This window comes from Microtus oregoni, unplaced genomic scaffold, assembly GCF_018167655.1.
Source record: "Microtus oregoni isolate MIOR12 unplaced genomic scaffold, Mior012 000020F_ref0000438, whole genome shotgun sequence".
Lineage (NCBI taxonomy): Eukaryota > Metazoa > Chordata > Mammalia > Rodentia > Cricetidae > Microtus > Microtus oregoni.
The window spans coordinates 5,214,761-5,241,034 of NW_024543079.1; the positions used below are offsets into that span (position 1 = coordinate 5,214,761).

The window sequence follows — 26,274 nt, forward strand, 5'->3', positions numbered from 1 at the left end:
CTGCAGCCTAGAGTGGCCTTAGACTCCCATATTCTGAGATTATTATAGGTGTGGGCCTCCATGCCTGACTTAAACACTTTTTCTTTTTTTGTAAAAAGCTCCTTCAAAGATTCTAATAAATGGTCATAGTGAAGATGCATTTCGCTAGATCAGAGGTTTTACCTTTGGGAAATATTATATTTACTGCTTTGTTTTTGGTTTGTTTGAAACAGGGTCTTACTCTGGAACACGGGGTCTTGAACTGTGGCAGTCCTATCTCAACCTGAGAGCCCAGGCATGGCCTACTAGTTCTGCCTCTGTCTTTTGCAGTATAGGGATTGAGATTAGTGCCCAGTCCAGATGAGTACTGTGCCACCAAGCCATTCCCCAGCCTCCCTCCAACCCTTTGAGGACGGGTCCCAATATGTGGCCCTCGCTGGTGTGAGACTCACAAAGATCTGCTTGTCATTGCCACCTGAATGCTGGGATTAAGGGGTGTACCCCCACACCCAGCTGCCAGCCCCCTTTTAGTTGTCATTTAGGACAGAGTCTAATTGCCCAGGCTGGCCTTAAACTTGTGATCCCTCTGCCTCAGCTTCCCAGGCAGCTGTTTCCAGGCCTGTTCCATCAGGCCTGACTCTGTTGTCTTCAGGAACATAAAAATATTGATACATCGGTCTGTCCCTGGCATTCTTGGTTGATGGAGTAGGACCCTAGTGGTATTCAAAGTCTCCCAGAGCCTGTGCTGGCCACCAGTGACCTGAACCAACCATGTCATTTTCCAGGGGAAAACAAGCCAACAGGTGAGAATATGTTTGTGTAAGGACAAATAGCAAATACTTCTTATTTTATTTATTTGTTTATTGATTTTAGAGACAGGGTTTCTCTTTGTAGCCCTTGCTGTCCTGGAACTTGCTCTGTAAACCAGGCTGTCCTCGAGCTCAGAGATCCACCTGCCTCTGCCTCCTGAGTGCTGGGATTAAAAGTGTGAGCCACTATGCCTGGCTCTAGCAAATGATTTTAAACCACAACAAGAAGAAGAGGGTCTGGCTGGAGACATGGCTCAGTGATTAAGAGCACTGACTGCTCTTCCGGAGGTCCTGAGTTCAATTCCCAACACTCACATGGTGGCTCACAACCATCTGTAATGGGATCTCATGCCCTCTTCTGTCACGCAGACATGCAGATAGAGTTCTCATATATATAAATAAATAAATCCTGAAAAAAATCAAGAGGGTCACCTGTACTCCCAAGAGTTTGCCTTCAAACTGGTCATAAAGTGGAGAATGACCTTGGATTTCTGACCTCCCGCCTCTCCCACCTGAATGCTGAGATCACAGGCCTGTGCCCCATGCTCGGTTTGAGTGGTAGCAGATGATTGAATGAAAACCTTGACTCGCACTGTAAGGCACAAAAGCACTGGCCTCATTTATTTCTATCTCCGATCGTTAGCTCCACAGGGATACTCTTATTTCACCCTCACAACTCCTGGGGAGGCAGGGGGCAGTATCACCCCCATTTTGCCAATGAGAATTTTTTGTTTTGTTTTTTAAGACAAGGTTTCTCTGTGTAACAGTCCTGGCTGTCTTGGAACTTGCTTTGTAGACCAGACTGACCTCTAATTCACTGAGATCCACCTGTCTCTGCCTCCCTGGGATTAAAGGCGTGCGCCATCACCGCCCGGCTGTAGATGAGGATACTGAGGAACAAAACTGTCTAGGTGAAGCCAGGTGTGGTGGCACACACCTGTATTCCCAACACCTAGAAGGCTGAGACGGGAAGATCAAGGATTTGAGGCCAGTTACACGAAAGCAAAAACAGGCTGAGAGCATGGTGGTTTCACGCCTTTGATCCCAGCAAACAAGCAGGAGACAGGCCCGGCACAGGAAGTAGACCATAGGAAGTCCAGGCCAGCCAGGGCGATTGTAGTTTGATCCTGTCTCAAAAAACAAACAATAGAAACCAAACAAGTAGAATGTGGGTCTGAGGCAGCACTCAGTCCTCGCATCTGCAAAGCCCTGGCTTCCGTCCCCGCACCAGAAGAGAGCAAAACAAAACCACCCATCCAAGTTGATCCTGACGAAGATAATGAATGAAGAGTCTGGAACATCCTGATCCTGGCCCAGTGTCCCCTGGTCCATCTAACCCCTCCCATTGTGACATACATGTTCTGTATTGAACAGACTAGTATTGTGAGGTAGGGTCCGGGTGTAGAGGGGACTATGTAGAAAACTGGAGAGTCGGGCAGAACTAGGGCAGTTCCCTCACAAATAGGGACTTTGGGGTAGCCATGTCCTACTTCATGTCTCCACAAACTCATCTGGGGCTTCTGTCTTCTGGCCAAGGTGAGAGGGGGGTCCCAGAACTGGAGGGGACACCACAGCTTCCCTCGTGAAGTTGCTTCCTGGCTTTGGGGAGGAGGTTCTGCTGGATTTTTTGGGCTGACTGTGGAATCAGTTTTCTTGGAAGAGAAGATATCCAAAAGGCCTTGCCACTTACTAATTACCCACTTGCTCACTTATTCAACAAACATTTCCCCATCACCTGCAGAACTGGGACTGGCTGGAGCTATGGATATGAGTAATGCTTACATTCCATTCCCAACCTCTGACAATCCTCTTGGGCTGGTTCTGATTGCCCCTGCTCCCAGGCCCTGCCCCTCAGGGCCTCTTCCTCCGAGAGACCAAGAATAACATTCCATCTCATTCCTGTCTCTGCAGGTGGGGCTGCTGCTTCGGGTCCGTCCCTTGGTCTCTATAGTTCTGCAGAGCCAGTGGTGGTGGCGTCTGGTGGATTAGGTCCACTCAGCCAGAAAGCTGAGCAGGTGGTACCTGCTGCCCAGGTCTGGGGCCCTACCTTGGCAGTGCCTGAAGCCAGGGGCTGCTCTGGGGGTGCTAGCTGGGAGACACCGCGGAAGGAACACAACCGATACTGCCCCAAATTGCCCCCCATGAGGCAGCTGGAGACCTTGAGCTGGGCAGACCCCTGCTCCCGAAGCAGAGCTCCCCACCTGGGTGGCCCTAGCAGGCCTCGGCCCCTGCTGCTGTGTGGGCTGTCACCAGGGGTTCTGACGATGTCCTCCGAAGCAGGTGGGAAGGAGGCTGGCTCCCAACCTGACATCTGCATCCTTACCCTAGCCATGATGATCGCGGGCATCCCCACCGTGCCTGTTCCAGGCCTGCGGGAAGAGGACCTGATCCGGGCAGCTCAAGCTTTCATGATGGCCCATCCAGAGCCAGAGGGGGCTGTGGAGGGGGTGCAGTGGAAAAGGCACATGCCCACATGGCCTCTGGACAGATGCCTCTAGTGAGATCCAGGAGGGACTCCTGCTTGTCGCCAGATGAAATAGCATGAGATGCTTAGGGTGGCCTCTCCGTATGGTTTTTGGGCAGATAAGGTTGGGGGTGGCTATGGCAGGGATGGGAAGAGGGAGTGGGTAACTGAGCCATCCTGATAAATTGCACTGCTTTGTTGGGACCCCCTCCCCCACTGCATGAGGTACCACCCAGAGAGATCTGACCAGGTTAAATGAAGTAACCTAGGTAGGAAGCCCTATATAGAGAGTAGATGCTTATTTTGTATTGAGGAACCTGAGAAATTTCTGTCTAAAGTTCTAGACATTGTGGATTTTCCTCTTGCCTTGTGTCCCAGCTTCCTGAAGACAGACGGGGCTGTAGGCAAATGATGGAAACGTGGCTGAGCAAACCCTATGAACCCATTCCTCTTTAACATGACCCACCCTGTGAGGACGCCCACTTCACAGATAAATGGAGGCTTAGAGAGCTGCCTGCTGGGAGTCTCACAGCTGGCAAAGCAGAACCAGACCTAAAAAGGTAAAAAGAACAGAAGCAACACCTGCACACAGCCCCACCCTGTGCACACAGCCTTGCCAGTTCTCCTTCTTTCACCCCCTCACAGACCATGTATAAAGCAGACCACAGGACAAGTGTGGGGATGCAACATTCACTTTATTGATCCCAGGGTGGGCCGGGAAAAACTGGGAAGCCTGGCTGACTCACTGCAGCAGCCTCTTCCTTTGTGGGAAGGCTCCATCCAAAGTTGGCATCAGGTGAGCCATCTCATGACTGGGGCAGTAGTGACCAACACGGAGTCTTCAACCTCATCACCCCCCATCTCTCTCAAGGAATCCCTTGTTTACAGAAATTTCTTGAGCTATATTTTTCCTTGTGAAAAAGTTGTCAAATCTGAAGCCAGAATGTAGAACAAAGCCCACATTCGACCATCAAAGCCCACAAATGTTTACTACTGACCCCTTAACAGAAAACATTTTCTTTCTTCTTTTTCTTCTTTTGTTTGTTTGTTTTGTTGTTTGAGAAAAGGTTTCTCTTTGTAGTTTTGGAGCCTGTCCTAGAACTTGCTCTGCAGACCAAGCTGGCCTTGAACTCAGGGAGATCCGCCTGCCTCTGCCTCCTGAGTGCTGGGATTAAAGGCGTGCGCCACCACCGTCACCTGTTTGCCGCATTCTAGAGAGAAGACTGGAGTAGAACAAGGACTTGCGGAGGAAGCACAGCTGTGTGCAGAGGGGAGGGTCTGAAGGCACACATGTACACGGACACTTCAGGGCAGCAACATGACCAAAAGTCAGGCCTGGTGACACAGACTTGGAATCCCACTCACTCAAGAGGTTCATAAGTTCAAAGCCAGCCTATCCACAGAGTGAGTTCACAACTAGGCTGGGCAACCTCGTGAAGTATCTCAAAATAAGAGGCAGTGGTCAGCACTTGGGAGACAGAGGATCAGGAGGAGTTCAAGACCAGTCTCAGCTACATCCTGAGCTCCAGGCCAGCCTAGGTGACCTAGTGAGGATAGAGCAGTGGTGGCGTCTGCCTCACACACGTGCTGCTCTGGGTTCAGTGCCCAGGACTGGGTATGTCTGTGCGATCAGAGCTGTACCTGCTCGTAAGGGCCGATCCAGCTGTCGGCGAGTTCTCGAAGGGTGCTGTAGCGACGCTCGAATTCCTCCTGGCTACAGTGCTGCAAGAGCCGGCCTACCTCCTCCGTGAGGAGAGTCACGGCCAGGTGTTTATCCAGGGCGGCGCTCCACTTGCTTCCCAGGATGCTGTCTAGACTGGTGGCACAGCCCGAGGTCCACGGAGCCTGCAGCATGTCAGGCTGGAGCACCTGGTGACGGGCGCTGAGCGTGGCTAGGATGTGGCGGCAGGGCAGGTGGAAGGCTTGGTTAAAGTAGCAGCTGCAGCTGGCAGGGGACTGGAGCTGCACGTTGTGCGTATCCTCCAGAATCTGTATGTTCACTTTTTCCGAGCCGGAGCCAATGAGGTGCATGGATTTCTGGACCACAGCGAGCTCACCTAGGCAGAGCTGGGCGGCTGGACCTGTGCAGATGGCGTTGAGGGAGTGCTGGATACGGGCTTCCACCAACTGCTCTGAGCTGGTGCTTTCAGGGTTCGTGCCTGCAGGCGCGGGATTGTCCTTGGGAGTCACAGTCAGGCTGAGGCTTGTGTTGTCTGAAGGGTTCTGCTGCATGTATCGGAACACAGAGGCCATGCCTTGTTTCTCAGATGGGGTAGTACCAAAAAACTGACTGAGGATGTGGGCTGTGACCTCCAGGCTCTGGAAGTATCGGTTGCTCTGGGCTCGGCTTCTCCAGCGGTGGGCCAGCCAGATTCGGTCATTGAGCAGCCAGTGTGAGTGGAGCTCAGGTAGCCTGGTGGAGGGGATGCAGTCGCTCAGGAGTGTGTACAGCTTCCTCAGGTTGCCAGCTGTGGCCGAGCACATGGTGCTCTGCAGGGAGGAGAGAAGCACACTCTGTACCGGCTGCTCCAGGGAGAGCTGATAGAATTTACCCTGGAGGAACTTACAGATGTGGAAGGCTGAGAGCAAGACCTCGGCGGTGGGGAACTCCATGGTCAGGGTGGGCAGCAGGAGGAAGTGGGGATCCACCAGGATGGTGCAGACTCGTTCCCAGGCTGGGTTAAACTTTTTGAACACCTGGAACATCTGGGCCAGGCCTTTGGCATCTTCATTGGTAGGGATAGCAAAGTACACCACTCGGGCAAGAGGACCCTCAAGCTGTACCCGGGGTCCATCTACCAGGAAGGTGTATAACACCTTGCCTCTTGGGTTATAGGTCCGGTGTATAAATAAGACCTCGGGGAAATGAGCAAAGAGGTCTTGCATGAAGGAGCTTTGGTAGCTGAAGGCATCTAGCTGAGGAGTCTTGCTAACCTGGTGCAGCAGCGTGGGTGGGCTCGAGTCCTCAATAAGATGTCCGTTCATCATTGTCAGGGCCATGGAGGAGCAGGGAGGGATCCAAGGCCCACGCTAGGCTGCTTCCTCTGCAGGACTGCCGTGGGAAAACATTACATTTCTCAAGTGCCACGGAATTTGATGCCCGAAGTTAGACTGCAGTTTTAGATTCTGTTCCACATGGACCTATGGAAAGGGAGAGACACTTAAAACAGTGAGGACCTGGCACTTTGATTATTTATATGGACAATAGTTCAATATCTATCAAACATTTACCATGTATCTTTTAGGGGCAGATATACAACTAGCCCATGAAGGTTACATTGGATAATGGTTATAAAAACCCAAAAATGAGAAACAGGTCAGAGAGTATGTTGGGGTTGACAGGACACATTAGCTAAAGTGGGAAGGCCTCTCTAGGGGAGGTTACCCTGGATATAAGATGTAAATAACAAGCCAGCCATAGAAGCATAAGGTTCTCAGGGACCCAAATAGGCACAAAGCCAGGTGTAATGGTGCACACTTGTGATCCAAGCTACCTAAAAGGCAAAGGCAGAAGGATCACCAGGCCAAGGTCTGCTGGACCAGTGTAAGACCAGTGCAGGCATCTAGGAAAGAGAGAACCTGTCTCAAAACACAAAACCCTAACAACAACAACAACAACACACACACATACACACACACACCAAAACCCAAACCTAAGCCAAAGGACTGGGGGTGGTAACACACACCTGTAATCCCAGAGAGGTGGATGCAGCCAGATCACCTCAAGGACATCTTGAACTATGAGGTCCTGGTCTTAAGAACTCTCAGGGCTGGGGGATATAGCACATTGACAGTACAGGGGATGGAAAAAACAGGGCCTTTATTATTTTTCTACACAAGGACACTCCTGTGTAGGCCTGGCTTGTTCCCACCCCACGCATCCTCCCGCTTAAACTTTCTAAGAGCTGGGATTCAGGTTTGTGTTGCCACATACGCTTCTTTTTAAAAATACCATTCTGGGTATTTGTATAGCCTTTATGTTCACAAATTCTTGTAAATTCTTACAAACTGCTTCTTTTGGTCCTGATATATACCAGAAAAAAAAATCGCTCAAAATTTTCTGTGAAATATTGGGCTAGTCAGTGACCCTCTCTGAAACTGAATTCCTGTCGCTGTAAACCGGGGCTAACAGTTGTTCCTGTTTTTTCTACGTATATCCCGACTGGCTGTAATGCTTTATGCAAATGTTTCCTGTTTGGCTCCATTTACTGTCCCCATTCCGCAGATGAAAGTCTCAGTCACGCCGGGCGATGGTGGCGCACGCCTTTAATCCCAGCACTCGGGAGGCAGAGGTAGGCGGATCTCTGTGAGTTCGAGACCAGCCTGGTCTACAGAGCTAGTTCCAGGACAGGCTCCAAAGCCACAGAGAAACCCTGTCTCGAAAAACCAAAAAAAAAAAAAAAAAAAAAGAAAGTCTCAGTCAGGGTCAAAGCAGATGAGAGACTGAGGTTCAAAGCCATAGGTCCACCATTAAGAGAACTGGAAGCTGGAGTCTTTGGCTCCAGATCCTGATGCATTCTATAGGGTCCGAAAATGTGGACCGGGAAGGGAAGGCGGCCTCTGACCTCACCTGAGCCCGGGTGTGGGACGCGGAAGGCTGAGGTTCGCTTTCAAGCCCAGCGGAGCCGAAATCCACCTCCCACTGGTGGGAGCTGTATGCCCTGAACGCTGCAACCCGGCTCCACACCGCCCCTGCAGAGACCGCTCACCCACCGGCAGACAGCAGACACGGCAGCCATTTCTCTCACTGGGCCCGCCTCCGACTGACTGACGTCCAGGATTGCCAATCACCACGCCAGTTTCTCAATGACTCAGGCCAAAGGCTTAAGGAGCTCACTGTCGAACTTGGGAGCTACGGACCAATCCTGGACTGGCAGCTCCGGGGCGGGCGCTGTTGCCAGGGTTACGGGGGCTCGGCCGGAGGTAGCCAATGAGAGCCTGCGAAAGGATGCTCGCGTTGGGAACCCGTGGCCCGAGGGCGGAGCCTCCCTTCGGTCAAACAGGGCTGGGAAGTTTGCACCTTTCGAAGACCATAATGTAAAATAAAGAACAGTGTTTTATAAGGGAACCTTTTGTTTGTTGGGTAAGGAGCTGTGAAGCTCGGAAGGGACAGACGGGAAAGGTGCAAAGGTCGTACTTCGTCCTCTGCCTTGTGGAGAAACTGAGGCCTGTAATTCCAGCTATTCAGGGGCTGAGGTAGAGGGATAGTTTGAAGCTAGCATAAGCAATCTAGTAAGACCGAGTCTTAAAACAAAAAACCGGGTGTGGTGGTACATTTAATCCCAGTGCTCAGCAGGCAGAAGCCAGCCTGGTCTACATATTAGGTTCCAGGCTAGGCTCTCCCAAAAATAAAACAAATTAGGAACTTGCCCATAGTGTTCCAAAAACGGCTCGCAGTAAAATCTAGGATTTGGGTCTCCTCCCTCCTCTTGTCCCTTTCCTGAATAGAATGAACAAGGCACCTAAAGTCAATGCTACAGGCTTAGTTGGTAGGAAGAGGGTGAAGTATTTACTACACTACTAGCTGATCTGAAGCACCAGGTTCTATTCGGCACCACAGCCCGTTAGACAATACTCAAGTTTCCTTTAAAATGACGTTTGAGGCCAGCCTGGGCTACATGAGACCCTGTCTCAAAAACCACAAAAGTGAAACAAAAACAAAAACAACTTTATTAACGTGAGTAAAAATACATAACAGGTATTTTCTAAAGAGCAGCGACAGTCAAGGGTCACCCCCCTTCCCTCCGTCCCTGAAACAAAGCTGCTTTCCAGGTTCACTTTGTTTTATTCTCCTGGGCAAGGGCTCATCTCTGTTGGGTCAATGCAATTTGACCTCTGGGGCTGGGGAAGAAGAGGTGTGACCTTTCAGTGTGGAATAAAACTTTGGCCAAAGGTAGGGATGAAAGGGGCAGCAGGCTCAGGGGACTGTCACAGTGGGGTCCCTATCCCCCCCACACTTTTAAGATCTTCTTAGCCCTTACCTCGGAAGACATTGGTTAAAATACTGACCCACAGTGTGACCCGCCCACTTCGAACTCTCGAACTTCCAAGGTTTGGATGTGCACTAGTACAAACGCTTCAGTCATGAACCATGGCTTCAGCGAGAGGAAGGCTGTCCCCTTCCTCTAGCTTCCCCCAGAGGAAAGGGAGGCACCCCACATCTTTGAAATCAACTGGCTGCTGACTGGACTCAGGTAGCTGGTAGGGGTCAGCCCAGATGTCCACAATCTTGCGCAGGGTGGAACAGCGCTCCTCCAGCTCTGGCCCCTCAGTCTGCATCAGCAGGTTTGCCAGCTCCCTGCTTAGGTCCTGAATCATGTGGTTCTGACCTTGCTTTTCAGGCTGATCTGTGTTTGGGATTATTCCACGGTCTTGAAGCTCCCCATTGGGTCCAAGGAGGTGCTGGTACTTCTTCTGCCACCGGCAGCACACCATGGCTTCCCCTACTGGCTGCTGGCTGGTATGCAACAGAGCCAAGATGTGCCGACACGGCAGATGGTAACACCGCTGAAAGGAGCAGCTGCAGCTGCAGCCGTCTTTGCTCACCTGGTGTGAGTCTTCCAGGAGCTTCACGGCGACTGAGGAGCCAACCTCGTCCACCAGGTGGGTAGAGTTCCGCACCACCTCCCACTCGTTGTGGCAGAGCTTGTAGGCTAGCTCAGAGCCACTCTGCTGCAAAATGTCCAGCATGCCATCCTTGCAGGGCTGATCCTGGGGCGGTGGCGACTGGGACTGCTCTGAGTCTGGCTTTGTCTCGTCCACAGGGAGCCTGGTGACATCCCCTCCACAAATTCGAAAAGACTTCTTGGGCCTTGGCGGTGTGCTTGGGAGCTGAGTTCTTTTTAACCTGGGGGAATTTGTGGGCAAGCTCTTCAGGCCCTTGGTGTTAAAGAAATCTATGTAATCCACAAAGTGAAGGATGCAGTCCAGTAGGGACCGCTGCTCCCGGAAGAGGCTGGACACCTTGCTGGTGACTATGTCTAGGCTGTCCATGTAGGTGTTACATGCATGCAGGCCCTTCCTCACATGCATATACCACAGCAGTTCACAGGAGAACCAATGGGCCTGGAGGAACCTGAAGAGTTCCTCATCCAGCAGGGCCTGCGTCATCTGACAGAGTTTTTTCAGGCTTGCGTCAGAAGAGACAAACACAGCCTCCCGAAGAGCTTCCTTCATGAGCCTTTTAAAGGATGCATTTGCAGCGCTCTGATGCAACTTCTTCTCGAGGAGCCGAGTTGTATGATAAATAGAAAGGAGGATGCGGGCCGCGGGGAAGATCTCCTGAAGAATAGCTCGGTGAGGGAATGAAGGATCCACAAAGACCACCTTGACCTTGGGCCAATCAGAGTTGAATTCTGTAAAGATATTGAGCATCTTGGCCACAGAGGGGGCTGTCTCAGCCTTGAGCACAGCAAAATGTACTACTCGACTCTCTCGCTCCTTGTTCTCCACCAAGAAAGCATACAGAATATGGCCCTGGCTATTCTCCACCCGGTGCAACAAGAGATTCTCTGGGAATCGGGTGAACAAGTCACTCATCTTGCTGCTCTGGAAGCTGAGCCGGTCCAGGTCTTGGCTGGTGCCCACGCTGAAGGAGGCCATCGAGCCCTCGTCTACAGTAAGAAAGTTTTTCATCACTTTTGCTATCTTGGCCAGGTCAGAAGGACTGATGGCCCCTTGCTCTGGATCAGAGGGCAGCTGTGTCTTATCTAGGCAGAAAGACGGTGGTTCTACTGGGAGCTTCTCTGCTGCATCAAGGTCTTTCTTGATGCTGAGCTGCACCGGCTGGAGGTTATGCAGATACACTGCCTTCTGGAGTTTGCTAGCAGGGGCTCCTCCAACAGCATAAGAATCAACATGTATGTGTTGGGTATTCAATTCACTGATAAACAGTCTATCTAGGCTTTCGTTGTACTGCAGGAGCAAGTACGCTGGGCACCTGTCCACCTTCCGTGTTCTCTTCCTGTTTGACTGCGTCCGAATACAGACAAATTTCACCTGCACATATCTAGGGAAGGCAGAGGCGACAGTGAGAAAGGTGCTGGCTGCCACTCTCTTAAAAGACCGCGTAGCCATTCATACTGACCAATATACTCCCTAGACCACAAGGTAGTGTAGAATGTAAGCAAGAAAAATTTATCCTAACTCTCTAGCCCCAACATTTCCAGCTCCCTCCCTCAAGACGATATTACAACACCCCTCACTTTCCTTCACACAGTTCTAAGGCCAATTTATTTGTTTGTGGTTTTTTCAGCTTGGGGGATAGGCATGGAACTCATGATATAGTCCAGGCTGGCCTTGAACTTGCTGCAACCTTCCTATGGAGCTGTGGTTACAGAGGTGAGCTCTTTACTCTGCCTGGCTTAAAGGGCCAATATTTTTCTCCATTCTGTCTGCTACCATTGTGACTGCCACCAATCCAATCTGAGGTGGGATGTAAGGAAAAGCTGACATAGCAACAGAGTGCCTAGCTAGTTTCTCCTCATTTAAATGACCCCCAGGCCTGTATGTAATCCTAGCAACTGGGAGGCTATGGCAGAAAGGCTGGAAGCTCCAGGGCAGCCTGGACTATGTGGCAAGGCCTTGTCTTAAAGTTCTTTTTATTCATTTGGGACACTCTGCCTTCTCTTCCTCGACAGCAGGAAGAGCATGTGCCAAGGCTTATCTGCAGAAGAGAAAATTTCTGGCTGTTCCTGTAAAGAGAAAGATTCATACCCTGAGTTGTTGATATTTTGGTCTGTGATGGAGACTGAACTGTCTGAGTCTCATCCCTGCAGCCTTAGCACTCTGGGTGGGAGTGGATGATTCCAAGGGGTAGTTATCAAATTATTTGCTCTTTCCATTTGACTCCTAGGTTCAAGGTCCAATCAAATCCTCCCTTCTCTCCTCAGCCTTTATGACCCCAAGCTGCATTAATTAATCCTGAATCTGAATTTACTGCATTCAGCTAAAAGGTCTTACAGAGCTCTAGGTATCAATACCACTGGAGGTGAGAGGGGGCACACTGGAGGTCAAGTGGAGTTGAGTCCTTTGAGACCTGGCTGTCAGTAGGAATCTGTTAATTGGGCAAGTCACTTCACCTCTGTGGATACAGTCTGCCCATTATAAAGTGAGATAACCTCATTAGGGTTATCATAAAGACTAAATGAACCACAGAAAAAACTTTAGCCCAGAGCCTGCCTTGTTTTTGTTTATGTTAGAGCTAAAGATAGCTTTTATAGTTCCCATGCCGGGGGACGTCTCCAAGTGCCAGGGCTAAATCATTCCTCAGTGTATTCCTAGCTCCTAACACAATGGCGTGCCTCAGCAGATGATTACCACCGATTTCACAGGCTAATGAATCATGGGTGGGAGGGGTCACACCCCTGCCTCCTCAGGGAGTGGCCCAGCTGAAAAACCAAGGGAGGGGGGAAAAAATCTCAGCCTCGAGCCCGACAAGGCACAGCCTGGGAGCTCCGCCTATACTTTTCCAAACACTCCTATCCAGCTGGTCCAGTCTGCCCACCCTGTAGGGCAAGTTTAGGAAAACAGGACGTGGCAGTCTTATGACAGCAGGGTGGAGGGGCCTGGGGCTGAGAATGTCAGTGTCTGTGGTGAGCACAGTGCAGCGGTGGCGCCATCTCTAGTTTTGGTCGGGAAGGGCTTGGAGCAGTCCCGAAGAATAGCAGGGCCAGCTAGTGAGCACCACTGGGTCTTAATCCTCCACCTTCACCTTGTTTGTGTCTTAGAATGGCAAACTGCTCACGGCTTCTGGTGTTCACTAGGAAGTGTCTTCTGGCAACAGTTTGTGCTTGTACCTTTCTCTGAAGGACCATTCTACCCTTCATCTCATCATTTGGGGTACATGGAGCCATACTCTTCTACAAAGCTGGCCCCACCACCTGCTAGCGCAGTATCTTAGCCTAACCCTAGCCACCAGATTACATTTACTTGCCATGAACTTAGTGATGGTTTGAGGGAGCCACTGTCAACCACAAAGCTCATTTTACTATTCCTGGCTCTATTAGCATCTGCAGCCAGCCAGGGTGGAGTCCTGGGCATTCTTTTAATTCTTCCTTCTTATTCAGCTTCCCTCTTTTCCTTGCTTCTACTTTTTGGGGGGTAGGGTGGTGGGGAACATGGCCTCACCTGATGGTCATCTTCCTGCACTATATACCAAGTGCTGGGATTTTAGGTACCATCCTGCCCAGTACCTCCCTCCCTCCCTTTTCTGCCATGCTAGGGATCAAATTCTGCTACTGACCTTACCCCAGCCTGTACCCACCATGTGAACAAGTCTCTGCCATGCTTTGCTGCCATCACTGCACGCACTGCAGATCACGTGCCCGGCAGCTCTGGGCCTAGTGTCTCACTTCACACTAGCCAGAGTCCTACTGTCATCCCCACTTCACAGAGGGAAACAGGCGTACGGATGAGAATCTAGGATTTACTCTTCCAACTGACACCGGCATATCTGAGGACTGAGCCAGGTTTGCGTGTCTATCGTCTACTTAACCATTATTTTGCCCATTTTCTTAGGTTCAACAATCCCCGTATAGATAGATCTCTAAACAGGGCAAGATGGCAACAAGTGAAGGTGTCCAGAGACCTGAGTTTGATCCCACCAAAAGGTGGAGAGAACCAACTTTGCAAAGCTGTCCTCTGATCTATACACCATGCATGCCCTACCCTCCATACCAACCTGTGAGTACACCAATACCTAAAAAGTCTAATTCAGTGAAGCTGGGTATGGAAGCTCATGCCTGTGAACCCAGGACTTGGGAAACACTAGCCTGGGCTATATAAGGAATTCTGGGCTAGTCTGGACTAGAAAGAAACACCTAGTTTTCAAAAAACAAAACAACTGTCTTGGGCTGTAGCTCAGCGGTAGAATCCTTACCCCATTTGTATAAAACCCCAGGTTTCTCCAGTACAGTCCCGAACAAGAAACAAAAATGATTTGTGTTTAATATACATATTTCCCTTTTCACTAATCACCAAATACACTGCAGTGACTACCAACACAGTATTTGGTATTATAAGTAATCTAGAAATCAGAGTATGAAGGGTGTAAGGCGTGTGTAATACTATGCCATGTTCTATAAGAGGCTTGAGTATCCACTGATTTTGATGTGTGTGGGACATCCTGGAAACTATCCCCCGACACTGAGGAACAACCACAGAAGTATCTAACCCCAAAGTGTTGCTTGTCAACTCTACATCCCCTTGTCTTCCTGACAAAGAGCCAGTTTTATCCAGAATGCTGCTCCTCCCCAACACAACTACGTGCTTAGAATAGCTGTTGCTACCCTAAGCCAATTAAGGTAATCTTGTGAGAACTGGGCATGAACACGTGCCCTGTTATGGAGAAGAGCCACGACAGGACATCAAGGAAGCTTTTCTTCTGGATGTAAGTGCATTTGTGTCACGTGGGGAGCTGTCCTGCATATGACAGGCGTGAGGATGCAGAACAAAGATACAAGAAGGCTGGCCCCTCTGAGCTACGCGTTAGCAACTCATAAACCACCTTAACTTAGAGCTGTTAGCTAATTGAGGACAAAAGGATCCTATAAGCTGGATTAGTAGCACTTGACTCATTTTCCAACACTCAGGAGACTGAGGCAGGAGGATTGTCAAGGCCAGTTTGGGCTATGTATAGCACATAAAACAAAGAAACAATCCAACCCTCCTCCCTCGACACACACAGAACACAAAATCAAAAAAAAAAAATCTACTACAGACAGTTCATAGAAATTAATAGGAAAAAAAACCCCATCTGAACAGAAGTATACCTTAAAAACTAAGACTACAGCCAGGTATGGTGGGGCACATCTTGAATACCAACGCTCAGGAGGCAGAAGCAGGTGGATCTCAGTGAGTTTGAGGCTAGCCTGGTCTACAAAGTGAGTTCCAGGATAACCAGGGCTACATAGGAACCCTGCTTTGAAAAATAAACTGGGACTATGGGGTTGGGACTGGACAGGTGGCTTGGTGTTTAGAACATTGTTGCTCTTGCAGAGGACCTAGGCTCAGTTCCCAGCAGCCACATAGTGGCTCACAACAATTACTAACTCCAGTTCCAGGGGCTCAGATGCCCTCTTCTTACCTCCTTGGGCACCAGGCACAGACATGGTGCACAGACATAGATGCAGAAAAACCACTCAAATACATTAAGTAAATAAATAGCTAGACAGACAAACATTTTTAAAAGTTGGGAGACTGCAAGAGATAGGGAGATGACTTGGGTCAGTGAAATGCTGCTGTACAAGCGTGAGGGCCCAAGTTTGATCCTTAGCACTCATACAAAAAACTGCTGGGTATAGTTGCGTGTGGCTGTAATTCCAAGGCTGGGGAATTGGAGGCAGGCAGATTCCTGGGCACTTGCTGGTCAGCCAGTCTAGCCAAATCACTGAACTTGTGGTTTGGTAAGAGACACTGTCTCAAAACAAAATAAAATGGAGATGCTCAACCTGTAACTGCCCTTCTTAGCATCACATGAGTGCATGTGTACCTGTGTGTACCCATAAACAAGCACATGCACACACAAGTACACACATATACATACAAACACACACACATAAACAAATATACACACAAATTAAGATTACAAGGTGCAGTGGTGTATGCCTGTAACTTAAACACTCTGGAATGTGAAGCAGAACTGGAGTTGGAGTCTGTGGGCAAGATCCTGTCTCTCTGAGACAGACAGAGCAGGGTGTTTTGGAACAAACTTGTAATCTCAGCGCTCAGCAGGCAGAGGCAGAAAGGTCCTTGGAAACAAGGCCAAGCAAGAAGACACAGTTAGCCAGGGCTATGCAACGAGAATCGACTTCAAAGAAGCAGAGCAGGGCAAGACACAGTGTACGGGTTGGTTTTGGTCAATTTGACGCAAACCTAGAAACATCTGGGAGGAGGGAATTTGTTTTTTGTTTGTTTTTGGAGTGTCTCTGTGTAGCCCTGAAGATCCTGGGACTTGATATAGAGACCAGGCTGGCTTCAAACTCACAGCTCCACCTGCCTCTGCCTCTGGAACGCAGGATTAAAGGAGTGAGATACCACACTGGGCAAGGAGAGACGATCTTAACTGAGAAAATATCTGCGCGAGATTAGCCTGTAGGCTAGACTGGAGCACAAAATATGATTGATTGATTTATTTATGTATAGGAGTATTCTACAACATATGCCTACATGCCAGAAGAGGGCATCAGATCCTATTATAGATGGCTGTGAGTTACTGTGTCTTGCTGGGAACTGAACTCAGGACCTCTGGAAGAGCAGAGGTCCTCTTAACTTCTGAGCCATCTCTCCAGCCCTACCTGGGGTACATTTTCTTTCTTTCTTTCTTTTTTTTTTTTTTTTAGTTTTTCCGAGACAGGGTTTCTCTGTAGCTTTGGAGCCTGTCCTGGAACTAGCTCTTGTAGACCAGGCTGGCCTCGAATTCACAGAGATCCACCTGCCTCTGCCTCCCGAGTGCTGGGATTAAAGGCGTGCGCCACCACCGCCCGGCTGGGGTACATTTTCTTGATATCTACTGTGAACAGTGTCACCCCTGGGCAGGTGATCCTGCAAGGTATATATAAGAAAGCAGGCTGAGCCAGCCATGATGAGCAAGCCAATAAGCAGCATTCTTCCATGGCCTCTGTATCAGCTCTAGCATCCACGTTCCTGCCTTGAGTTCCTGTTCTGGCTTCCTTCAATGATAGACCGTGATGCATAACTGTAAGCTGAAATAAACAGCCTTCCTGTCCCCCACAACTTGTTTTTGGTCATGGTGTCTTATCATAGCAACAGAAACCTAACTAGTGGTTAAGAGTGCTTGATGCTTAGTTATGAGGACTGGAGTTAAGATCCCATTACCCATGTACTGCAAACTCCAGTTCAGAGGGGTCCAAGGTAGCCTTCCGGCTTTGGCACATGCACAGGGGCGGGGAACCCACACAACAACACATGCTCACACACATACATATTTTAAAACACCAACCCAAACAAACACAAAAACCAAAACCAACTTTGTTTTCTTGTTTCTGGTACAACTTCCCCAAAGTCTATGTTTCTCAATTAATATTTTGTTTCACAAAAATATTTCTGGCCTTTATCAAGCTTTGTAGGGTGTAATTCCTGCTTTACAAAACCTCTGCTCTTCAAGGTCCTAGTGCCCTGTCTACCTGTAGACTTCAGTCTCCATTTGGTCACTTCATGAGGCTGGTGGCTCTCCGCCATTACTTTAACACTTATTCATCAGCTAGACACTGTCAATGATGTCAAGGAAACTGCAGGACTGAGCAGGAAAGAATAGTTAAGTAGAGATGAATTTTATAAGTGACTAGTTTACTGGCAAGATTTTTGTTTCATTTTTTTTGAGACAGGGTCTCACTGTGTAGCCCTGGCTGTCCTGGAACTCACTCTGTAGACCAGGCTGGCCCCAAACTCACAGAGATCCGCCTGCCTCTGCCCCCCGAAATGCTGGGAGGTATCAAAGGTATGCCTCACCATGCCTGGCTTACTGGGAAAACTTTTGTGTGGCGACTTTTGCTTGTGACACGACCTTGTCACTCTGAGAACTGCGGTCCAGTTCAAAGGTGTGTGTTAAGGACTAAGTGAGATAATGTCTGTGAAGTTCCTAGCAAAGAACCTGGAATAAGTAATGTTGGACACTGTCTGGAAATGGCAGTTTCTGAACTGAGCAGCAAAGGAGAGGGCATCAGAGTTTATCAAGGACTCTGAAGAATATGTACCCTCAACCTAAGGGGCTGGGAGGGCTTAGTCTGTAAAGTTCGTTAAAAACAATCACAGACTTTCTCACTTGATAGGGTGTTTAAAAAAAATAAAAGCTTGGTGGTGGTAGCACACACCTTTAATCCCAGCACTTGCGAGGCAGAGGCAGGCAGGTCTCTGAGTTAGAGGCCAGCCTGGTCTACAGAGCAAGTTCCAGGACAGCTAGGGATACACAGAGAAACCCTGTCTCAAAAAATAAGAACAAACAAACAAAAAGAAAGAAAGTAAAATAAAAACTAAAGTTTTGATATATCTGTGATATTGTGAAATATGTATTTAGTCTTTGTCCTGCTTCCTGAACATGCCCTGAACTGTTCTGACTTTTCAAAATGAGAACTGTCTTTACTAAGCCAATGAGCTGCCTGAAGGATGGAGACTACTCACTGGAAACATTGGGGCAGAAATTATTACAGGCCAAGGTGTCCTCCATCTCACTGGCAACAAAACCCAGCTCTCCTGCAGGGCATGGAGGTAGAGCTTGTAATCTCAGTCCTCAAGAGGCAGAGTGAAGAGGCCTCCTAGATTCAAATTCAGCTTGTTTTACACATGAAGCTCCAGACTAGCCACACATTGACACCCTATCTCAAAAGCAAAACCAAACAAAACTCAACAAAGACAAAACAGCCTTATATACTGTAAAAAGAATGTTAATAAATAATAACCAGTTAAGGAAAGTTCAAAGTATGTCCTCCTTTACAAACTACTTCTATGGCCTGCAAGAAATTTTTTACAAAGTTGGGTTTGAAGAAGTCTTTATTTATCTTTTGAGACAGGAATTTTACTGTGGAGCCCTAGGCTGGCCTTGAATTCGCAGAGATTCACCGTTGGGATCCCTAGAACCACCACACCTGGCTGAAGCTCCATTCTTAACTTCTTGGCCACAATGAGCCCTTTAAGAATTTTCTAGGGGGCTAGAGAGATGGCTCAGAGGTTAAGAGCATTGCCTGCTCTTTCAAAGGTCCTGAGTTCAATTCCCAGCAACCACATGGTGGCTCACAACCATCTGTAATGGGGTCTAGTGCCCTCTTCTGGCCTGCAGGCATACACACAGACAGAATATTGTATACATAATAAATAAATATTAAAAAAAATTTTCTAATTAGAGAGCCAGTGAGTTCAGGGTGTAAGACACTGACTGAGTTCGACCCCTGGAACCCACATGGTGGAAGGAGAGAAACATACCCCGAAAGTTGTCCTCTGACCTCCACATAAACAGAATTAAATTTTTTTAAAAGTAATTTTCTAATTTTTTTTTGTTTTTCGAGACAGGGTTTCTCTGTAGTTTTGGAGCCTGTCCTGGAACTAGCTCTTGTAGACCAGGCTGGCCTCGAACTCACAAGAGATCCGCCTGCCTCTGCCTCCCGAGTGCTGGGATTAAAGGCGTGCGCCACCACCACTTGACTCTTTTTCTCTTTTTTTTCTGTGGTGCTGGTACTAAACCCAGGGCCTTGCACATGGAAGCATTTTCTTATTTTTTCAACAAACCCTCTGCTGGTTTCTTCTTCTTCCCAGGGTTGGGATCAAACCCAAGACCATGCACTGACCGGCAGGTAAGCACTTTACCTCTCAGCTATATTACCTAGTCCATCTCCTCACTTCTTTTTCTAAGATTTACACCTGAGACTAGGAAGATGGCTCTGCAGTTAAGAGCACGCAGGTTCAGTTCTTAGCACCCACATGGCAGCTCACAGTTGTAACTAGTTTCAGGGATCTAACGCTCTCTTCAGTCTCAGTGGGCACGGCCTGCATGTGGTGCAGAAATACACCCAGGCGAACACTCATACCCACAAGATAAAATAAAAAAAAATAATTTGTGGGGGGGGGTGTTGAGAGAGGGTTTCTCTGTGTAGCCTTGGCTGTCCTGGTACTCGCTCTATAGACCAGGCTGCCTCAAACTCAGAGACCCTCATGCCTCCACCTCCTGAGTGCTGGGATCAACAGTGCATATACCACTATCACCTGGACTCAAAAGAATATTTATTTTTATCTTTAGTTATATGACTGTCTCTGTCTATTGTATGTACATGCACCTAAGTGCAGTGTCTCCAGAGTCCCTCAGAGGACACTGGATTCCACTGGAGCTGGAGATACAGGCAGTTGTGAGCAGCCTGACAGGGTGCTGAAAACCGAATCTGAGTTCTCCTGCAAGGGCAGCAATGCTCTTAGCTGTTGAACCACCTCTCAAGCCCCACCTCCTCATTTTATTCTTTTTTTATTCTTTTTTTTTTTTTTTCGAGACAGGGTTTCTCTGTAGCTTTGGAGCCCGTCCTGGAACTCCCTTTGTAGACCAGGCTGGCCTCGAACTCACAGAGATCCTCCTGCCTCTGCCTCCCAAGTGCTGGGATTAAAGGCGTGCGCCACCACCGCCCGGCAAAGATTTATTTATTATATATACAACATTCTGCCTCCATGTATACCTGCATGCCAGAAGAGGGCGCCATATCTCATTACAGATGGTTGTGAGCCACCATGTGGTTGCTGGGAATTGAACTCAGAACCTCTGGAAGTGCAGCCAGTGCTCTTAACCTCTGAGCCAACTCTCCAGCCCCTCTTTTTTTTTTTTCATTAGAAGATTTATTTGCTGGGCGGTGGTGGCACACACCTTTAATTCAGCACTCGGGAGGCAGAGGCAGGAGGATCTCTGTGAGTTCGAGGCCAGCCTTGGTCTATAAGAGCTAGTTCTAGGACAGGCTCCAAAGCTAAAGAGAAACCCTGTCTCGAAAAACCAAAAAAAAAAAAAAAAAGATTTATTTATTACGTATATAGTGTCTTGTCTGCATATATGCCTGAAGGCCAAAAGAGGGCACTAGAGTTCATTACAGATGATTGTGAGCCATCATGTAACTACTGGGAATTGAACTCAGGATCTCTGGAAGAGCAGCCAGTGCTCTTAACCACTGAGCCATCTCTCCAGTTCAACCTCCTCATTTTATAAGGGATAAAACTTTGCTGTGGAGGTTAAGAGCAAAGGCTAGCGGCCCCAGAGCTCTCACCTTTAACCTGTATGGTCAGTTTTCCTCATACGAGCTGCTAATTTTCTGTATGTACACCTGTCATTGCCATCCATATAACATCTACACTACTATTTTAAAATACAGATTTTAAATTATTTATTTTATGTGTACAAGTGTTTTGTTTCCAAATATGTCTGTGCACCATGGGCATGTCTGGTGCCTATGGAGACTAGAAAAGGGCATCAGATGCCCTAGAACTAGAATTATAGACAGTTGATAGCCACACATGGGTGCTGAAAATTGAACCCAGATTCTCTTGAAGAGCAGCAAGTGCTCTTAGCCACTGAGCCATTTTCTAGCTCCCAAATAATTTTCGTTTTTTAAACTTTATTTAATTTTATGTCTGAATGTTCTGCATGTGCACCTGCATGCGGGAAGAGGGCATCAGATCCTGTTGTAGACAGTTGTGAGTCACCATGTGGGTGCTGGGAATTGAACTCAGGACCTCTGGAAGAGCAGCCAGTGCTCTTAACCACTGAGCCATCTCTCCAGCCCCCAAATAATTTTCTTTAAATCAGTTTGCTACTTTTACTCTGTTTAGTAAGTTCATGTGACTACATTTGTATAAGTATTTATTATTAAAATCATCTCCCTACTAAGTGTATATACTTGGCTGTGGAAACACCTGTTTAATTATTCCTAACATTTTCTACCACCCACCCTCCAATTCCTCCAACATAGACAGTGAGCTCTACATGGAGCCGGTTTGTACATTTAATAGTGCCTGGTGTGGTGGTGCACGCCTTTAATCCCAGCACTTGGGAGGCAGAGGCAGTTGGATCTCTCTAAGTTCCAGGGCTACACAAAGAGACCCTGCCTCAAAAACAAAGAGCATCCAACATCTAGTGGAGCGGGGCATGGTGTGGGAAGAGGCAGGGGGAACCTGCTTCCAAACAAACAAGCAGACAGACAGACAAACTATTCTAGCCAGACAGTGGACTCAGTACTTGGAGACAGGTAAAGTGGGAAGGCTGCCCCTTCTGAATGGAGATGGAGGAGGAGCGGATGGGCAGGCGGTAGAAAGGGAAACAGGAGGGGATGGGAGGAGTGGAAAAAAAAAAGTATAACTGCATGTTCAAGGTCAGACTGGCTGAAGGGTGAGATCCTGCCTCAAAAATCAAACAAAAACTTAGCCAGCAGCCCATCTGTCTCTGCTGAGGCTGAAGGTCAGTGGAGCTCATGAATCCTACATTCCTCTAAAGCTGTCTTCAGGGACACAGCCTGCAGTGCGTTCATCTCTGCTGAGGATGAAGGTCAGTGGAGCTCATGAATTCAGCAATCATCTAAGGCTGTCTTCAGGGGCACAGCCTACGGCGTGCTCCTCTTTGTGCCCTACATTATTGCCTGGCTGAGGCTAAATACAAGTCTGTTGATGGAATGAGTGATGTGACATTCTGGTCTCTACAGACAACAGTTAAGACACTACAAGGTGGCCAAAGTGAGCTCCGGCTTACCGCTCACACTTTCTTAACTGTGTGTAACTCTTCCCCTTCTCCCTGCTCCGACTTGCTCCCATCTTTTCTTCTTCTGCATCATCCTTACTGCAGTCCTCACACCTGCCCTCCCCTTTGACATCTTCTCAACCATGTCCAATTCAGGCAGTCAGGTCCTCAAAGAGCAGAGCAGACTGGAGGTCGGGACAGGAGGTGTGTACACATGTGTGCATGTACGTGAATGTGCAGCAGACTGGAGGTAGGGACAGGAGGTGTGTACACATGTGTGCATGTACGTGAACGTGCAGCAGACTGGAGGTAGGGACAGGTGTGTACACATGTGTGCATGTACGTGAATGTGCAGCAGACTGGAGGTAGGGACAGGAGGTGTGTACACATGTGTACATGTACGTGAACGTGCAGCAGACTGGAGGTAGGGACAGGAGGTGTGTACACATGTGTGCATGCACGTGAACGTGCATGCACGTGTTTGGAGGCTGGAGGTTAACACTGGCTTTCTTCCTCTAATGCTCCCCGCCTTATCCTGACTGGTCTGCAGCCACTTAATATGTAAACCAGGCTGTCTCAAACGTCCAGAGATTTGCCTGCCTCTGCCTCTGGAGTGCTGAGATTAAAGGTATGGGACATGATGCCCCACCTTTCTGAGATAGGGTCTCTCACTGATTCAGCGAGGTGAGCTAGCCAGAGAACCCTAGTGTTACAGAAAAACACAGCAGTGCCCAGCCCAGACCTGGGCATCTGAACTCAGTTCCCTAAGTTTGTGTGGCAGACATTTCACTGACTGCACCACTTCCCTAGACCTGATCTATGTTGTTTTTTCTCAGCAGTTAAGAATACTTGCTGCTCTTCCAGAGGACTTGGCTGCAGTTCCCTGTATACACATTGGGTGGTTCTCAATTCATTGTGACTACAGCTCAGAGGATCCCGTGTCCCCTTCTGGCCTCTACACATACACACAAGTACAAATAAAATGAGTCTTAAGTTAAGATTAAGAGCTGAGCTAGGTGGTGGTGGCTCACGCCTTTAACCCCAGCACTCAGAGGCAGAAGCAGGTGGCTCTCTGTGAGTTGGAGGACAGCCTGGTCTACAGAGTAAGCTCCAGAACAGTCAGGGGTATACAGAGAAACCCTGTCGAAAAACGGAAACCAAACGAAACCAAGCCGGGCGGTGGTGGCGCACGCCTTTAATCCCAGCACTCGGGAGGCAGAGGCAGGCGGATCTCTGTGAGTTCGAGACCAGCCTGGTCTACAGAGCTAGTTCCAGGACAGGCTCCAAAGCCACAGAGAAACCCTGTCTCGAAAAACCAAAAAATAAATAAATAAATAAATAAATAAAACCTGCTGGGCAGTAGTGGCACACACCTTTAATCTCAGAACTCGGGAGGCCATCCTGGTCTACACAGTTCAAGGGCAGCCAGGCTACACAGACAAACCCTGTCTTGAACTCCCCTACCAAAAGAAAAGAGAGAGAGAGAGAGAGAGAGAGAGAGATTAAAATAAACCCTTAATGTTGTTTTTCAAACTAAGTCTATTGTTCTATCTTATCAATAAAGACTCAGGAGCCAGATGTGGGGGTGAAAACCTGCTAGCTCAGAGGCAGAGAAAGCATCCCGTTGCTTCCTCTTCCATTGTTGTCCCAGAAAGAAAGCTTTCTCCTATGCCTTCTGAAAGAAAACACCTTCTACTTCCTGTGTATATAACCTCCCATATACTTTAAGTCATCTCCAGATTATAATATCTAACGTGATGGAAATCCTATGTAAATAGTTTTATTGCATTGGGTAGGGAATACTGACAAGGGGAAATGTCCCAGGCAGACATGGTGGTCCATGTCCATAATGCCAGTGCTTTGGAGTCCGAGACTGGAGAATTGCCATGAGTTTGAGGCTACCCAAGCTACATAGAGAGGGCTTGTGTCCAAAACTGGAACAAAACAAAAAAAGTGTATTTGTTTGTTAAGAGTTTTCTTTATTTTTTGAGATAGGGTCTTACTATGTAGTCCTTGGCGCCCTGGAACTCAACACTTAGAGCAGCCTGGCCTTGTACTCGCGGACAGAGGCTCTGCCTGCCTCTGCCTCCCAAGTTCTGGCACCTAAAGGCACTCACAACCGCACCACATCTATTTATTTAATGTGTGTGTGTGCCTGCGTGTAAGTATGTGCACCACGTGCTTTCAGGAGCCCTGGAAGGTCAGCAGAGGGTACGAAGGTACGGCAGGCCCTAGGCATCTGTCCTATGGGTGCCAGGGACCGAACCTGAGTCCTCTGCGAGAGCAGTCGGCCTTCTAATCTCAGAGCAGTCATTCCAGCCCCATTTGTTTACTTTAGTGTTTTGATCCATACTAGTTGTCAAGTCCAAGTCCATCTCGTCTTTAGCTCCTTAGTGGCACCTACTCATCTCTGTGTGTAGTTAGGAATGGCCCTGGACTTCAGGAGAAGCCAGTACACCATCAGGTTCCTTAGACCGGCCTGTCCAAATAGCTCAATCCTGCCCTCAGATTTGAGTGTTCTTTGACTCTGAGTGGGCCTCTATGTTGTTGTAATTAATACTTGAATTGACTTTCAAATTGACTGGATTTCACAGCAAATTCTGGCACCCACAGCCTTCATTTCCACAAAGGAGTCATTAGTTGAGCTGATTAGTTGGGGTCTGCTTCTCATTTCATCCTGAATTTTTAAAGGATGGATTTGCCTCAAACTCATGATCCTCCTGCCTGCTCTGGGATTATATACATGCACGTTACCATTCTTTTTCTAGAAGTAAAGCTAAGAGCTACATTTATAGGAGGTGTTTCACTTGAGTCCTGACAGCATTGGAGTTTTCAACAGTTTTTCACCCGTAAAACCAAATGAGTTGACACACACCCCTGCAGAGTAAAGCAGGCATAAAAGGGACGGAGAGGCAGCCCTGGGTCAGAAAGGTGTTTGGAAACGGTTGCATCAGGAGCTCAAGAGTCATTTACAAAATGAATCAACGAAAGGACGAACCAACCAACGGAGGAGCACATTACTGCTTTGTAAAGGGGAGACTAATGGAGGACATTACCAAGGCGTTTGGGAGCCATTCCCCAACAAGCTTTGAGCTTGAGACAGATGCTCTCAATAAACAAACGGACAAATAAAACAAACAAAAAATCCCGACAAAGTGCAAGTTACTGCGAATTCCAAAAACCCTTATGAATGAAGGAGCGGGAGCAAGCGCACCTGGGGGCACAGGGCCACGCCGACGAGGTTTCCCTCGCTTTTCAGCAGGCGTGCCGCAGCTGTCCGGCCGAGTGGCCCCAGGCAGCATGGCCCCGTGCACGACCAGGAAGCCCTCCTCCCCACCCTCCTGCCCCACCCTTACAGGATATCCTCGCGGAAGGAGGTGCCGTGGTTGAGGTTGTGGAAGCGGACGGAGACGCAGTCCCTCACAATGAAGGAGCATCTGGTCTCCTTTTTGTAGGCGCTGAAACACTCCTTGAAGTCCTCGTAGGTCTTGAAGCAGCTGCCTAGCTCCATGGCCGGGGACTGGCCCGCACCAAAGCCCAGAATCACGCCAGCGGTCAGAGGTCACCGGGAACCGGCCGGCATGGACCCAGGTGGGGACCCGACTGGGTGGCCTCTGGGGAGCTCGGGAGAAGCCGGAGAGGAGACCGGCTACAGCAACCTGGGGGCGACTTTGCTGTGTGTCAGAAGGGAAATGACACTCATCCCTTATTATTCAGCCCCAAGGCTCCGCCCCCTCGCCGATTTACCCAATCACACGCGGAGCTCCCAAACTGGCACACATACTCTCCAATCATAAGGTAGAGATAACTCC

General features: G+C 48.7%; 3 protein-coding genes across 6 annotated transcripts; 1 reads left to right on the forward strand and 2 right to left on the reverse strand.

The window, feature by feature from the left end:
• Window positions 1-2,269: 2,269 nt before the first annotated feature.
• Spata25 (spermatogenesis associated 25) lies at window positions 2,270-3,817 on the forward strand. Its single transcript, XM_041670515.1, has 2 exons — window positions 2,270-2,324; window positions 2,700-3,817. Exons 1-2 carry the CDS (start codon window positions 2,270-2,272, stop codon window positions 3,284-3,286), a joined length of 642 nt encoding a protein of 213 aa, XP_041526449.1. The 3' UTR covers window positions 3,287-3,817.
• Window positions 3,818-3,947: 130 nt separating this feature from the next.
• Zswim1 (zinc finger SWIM-type containing 1) lies at window positions 3,948-25,953 on the reverse strand. 4 transcript variants are annotated; one of them, XM_041670508.1, is made up of 3 exons: window positions 7,823-8,002; window positions 6,939-7,022; window positions 3,948-6,393 (listed from the first exon to the last, which is right to left on the reverse strand). In XM_041670508.1, exon 3 carries the CDS (start codon window positions 6,250-6,252, stop codon window positions 4,882-4,884), a length of 1,371 nt encoding a protein of 456 aa, XP_041526442.1. In that variant the 5' UTR covers window positions 6,253-6,393; window positions 6,939-7,022; window positions 7,823-8,002; the 3' UTR covers window positions 3,948-4,881. The 4 variants fall into 4 exon arrangements, with proteins under 4 accessions (XP_041526442.1, XP_041526444.1, XP_041526445.1 ...); XM_041670510.1 differs by lacking the exons at window positions 6,939-7,022; window positions 7,823-8,002 and adding an exon at window positions 25,819-25,953; XM_041670511.1 differs by lacking the exon at window positions 6,939-7,022 and having other exon boundaries at window positions 7,966-8,035.
• Zswim3 (zinc finger SWIM-type containing 3) lies at window positions 8,912-26,139 on the reverse strand. Its single transcript, XM_041670506.1, has 2 exons — window positions 25,819-26,139; window positions 8,912-11,260 (listed from the first exon to the last, which is right to left on the reverse strand). Exons 1-2 carry the CDS (start codon window positions 25,971-25,973, stop codon window positions 9,331-9,333), a joined length of 2,085 nt encoding a protein of 694 aa, XP_041526440.1. The 5' UTR covers window positions 25,974-26,139; the 3' UTR covers window positions 8,912-9,330.
• Between the last annotated feature and the right edge of the window lie 135 nt (window positions 26,140-26,274).

Bases quoted from the DNA above. Each gene is read 5' to 3' on its own strand.
- Spata25 (XM_041670515.1), top strand. From the start codon at position 2,270: ATGTCCTACTTCATGTCTCCACAAACTCATCTGGGGCTTCTGTCTTCT. The intron at 2,325-2,699 runs GTGAGAGGGGGG...CTGTCTCTGCAG, and splicing joins GCTTCTGTCTTCTGGCCAAG to GTGGGGCTGCTGCTTCGGGT.
- Zswim1 (XM_041670510.1), bottom strand. From the start codon at position 6,252: ATGGCCCTGACAATGATGAACGGACATCTTATTGAGGACTCGAGCCCA.
- Zswim3 (XM_041670506.1), bottom strand. From the start codon at position 25,973: ATGGAGCTAGGCAGCTGCTTCAAGACCTACGAGGACTTCAAGGAGTGT. The intron at 11,261-25,818 runs GTAAGGGTGGGG...TGCCTTCCCTAG, and splicing joins TCCTTCCGCGAGGATATCCT to ATATGTGCAGGTGAAATTTG.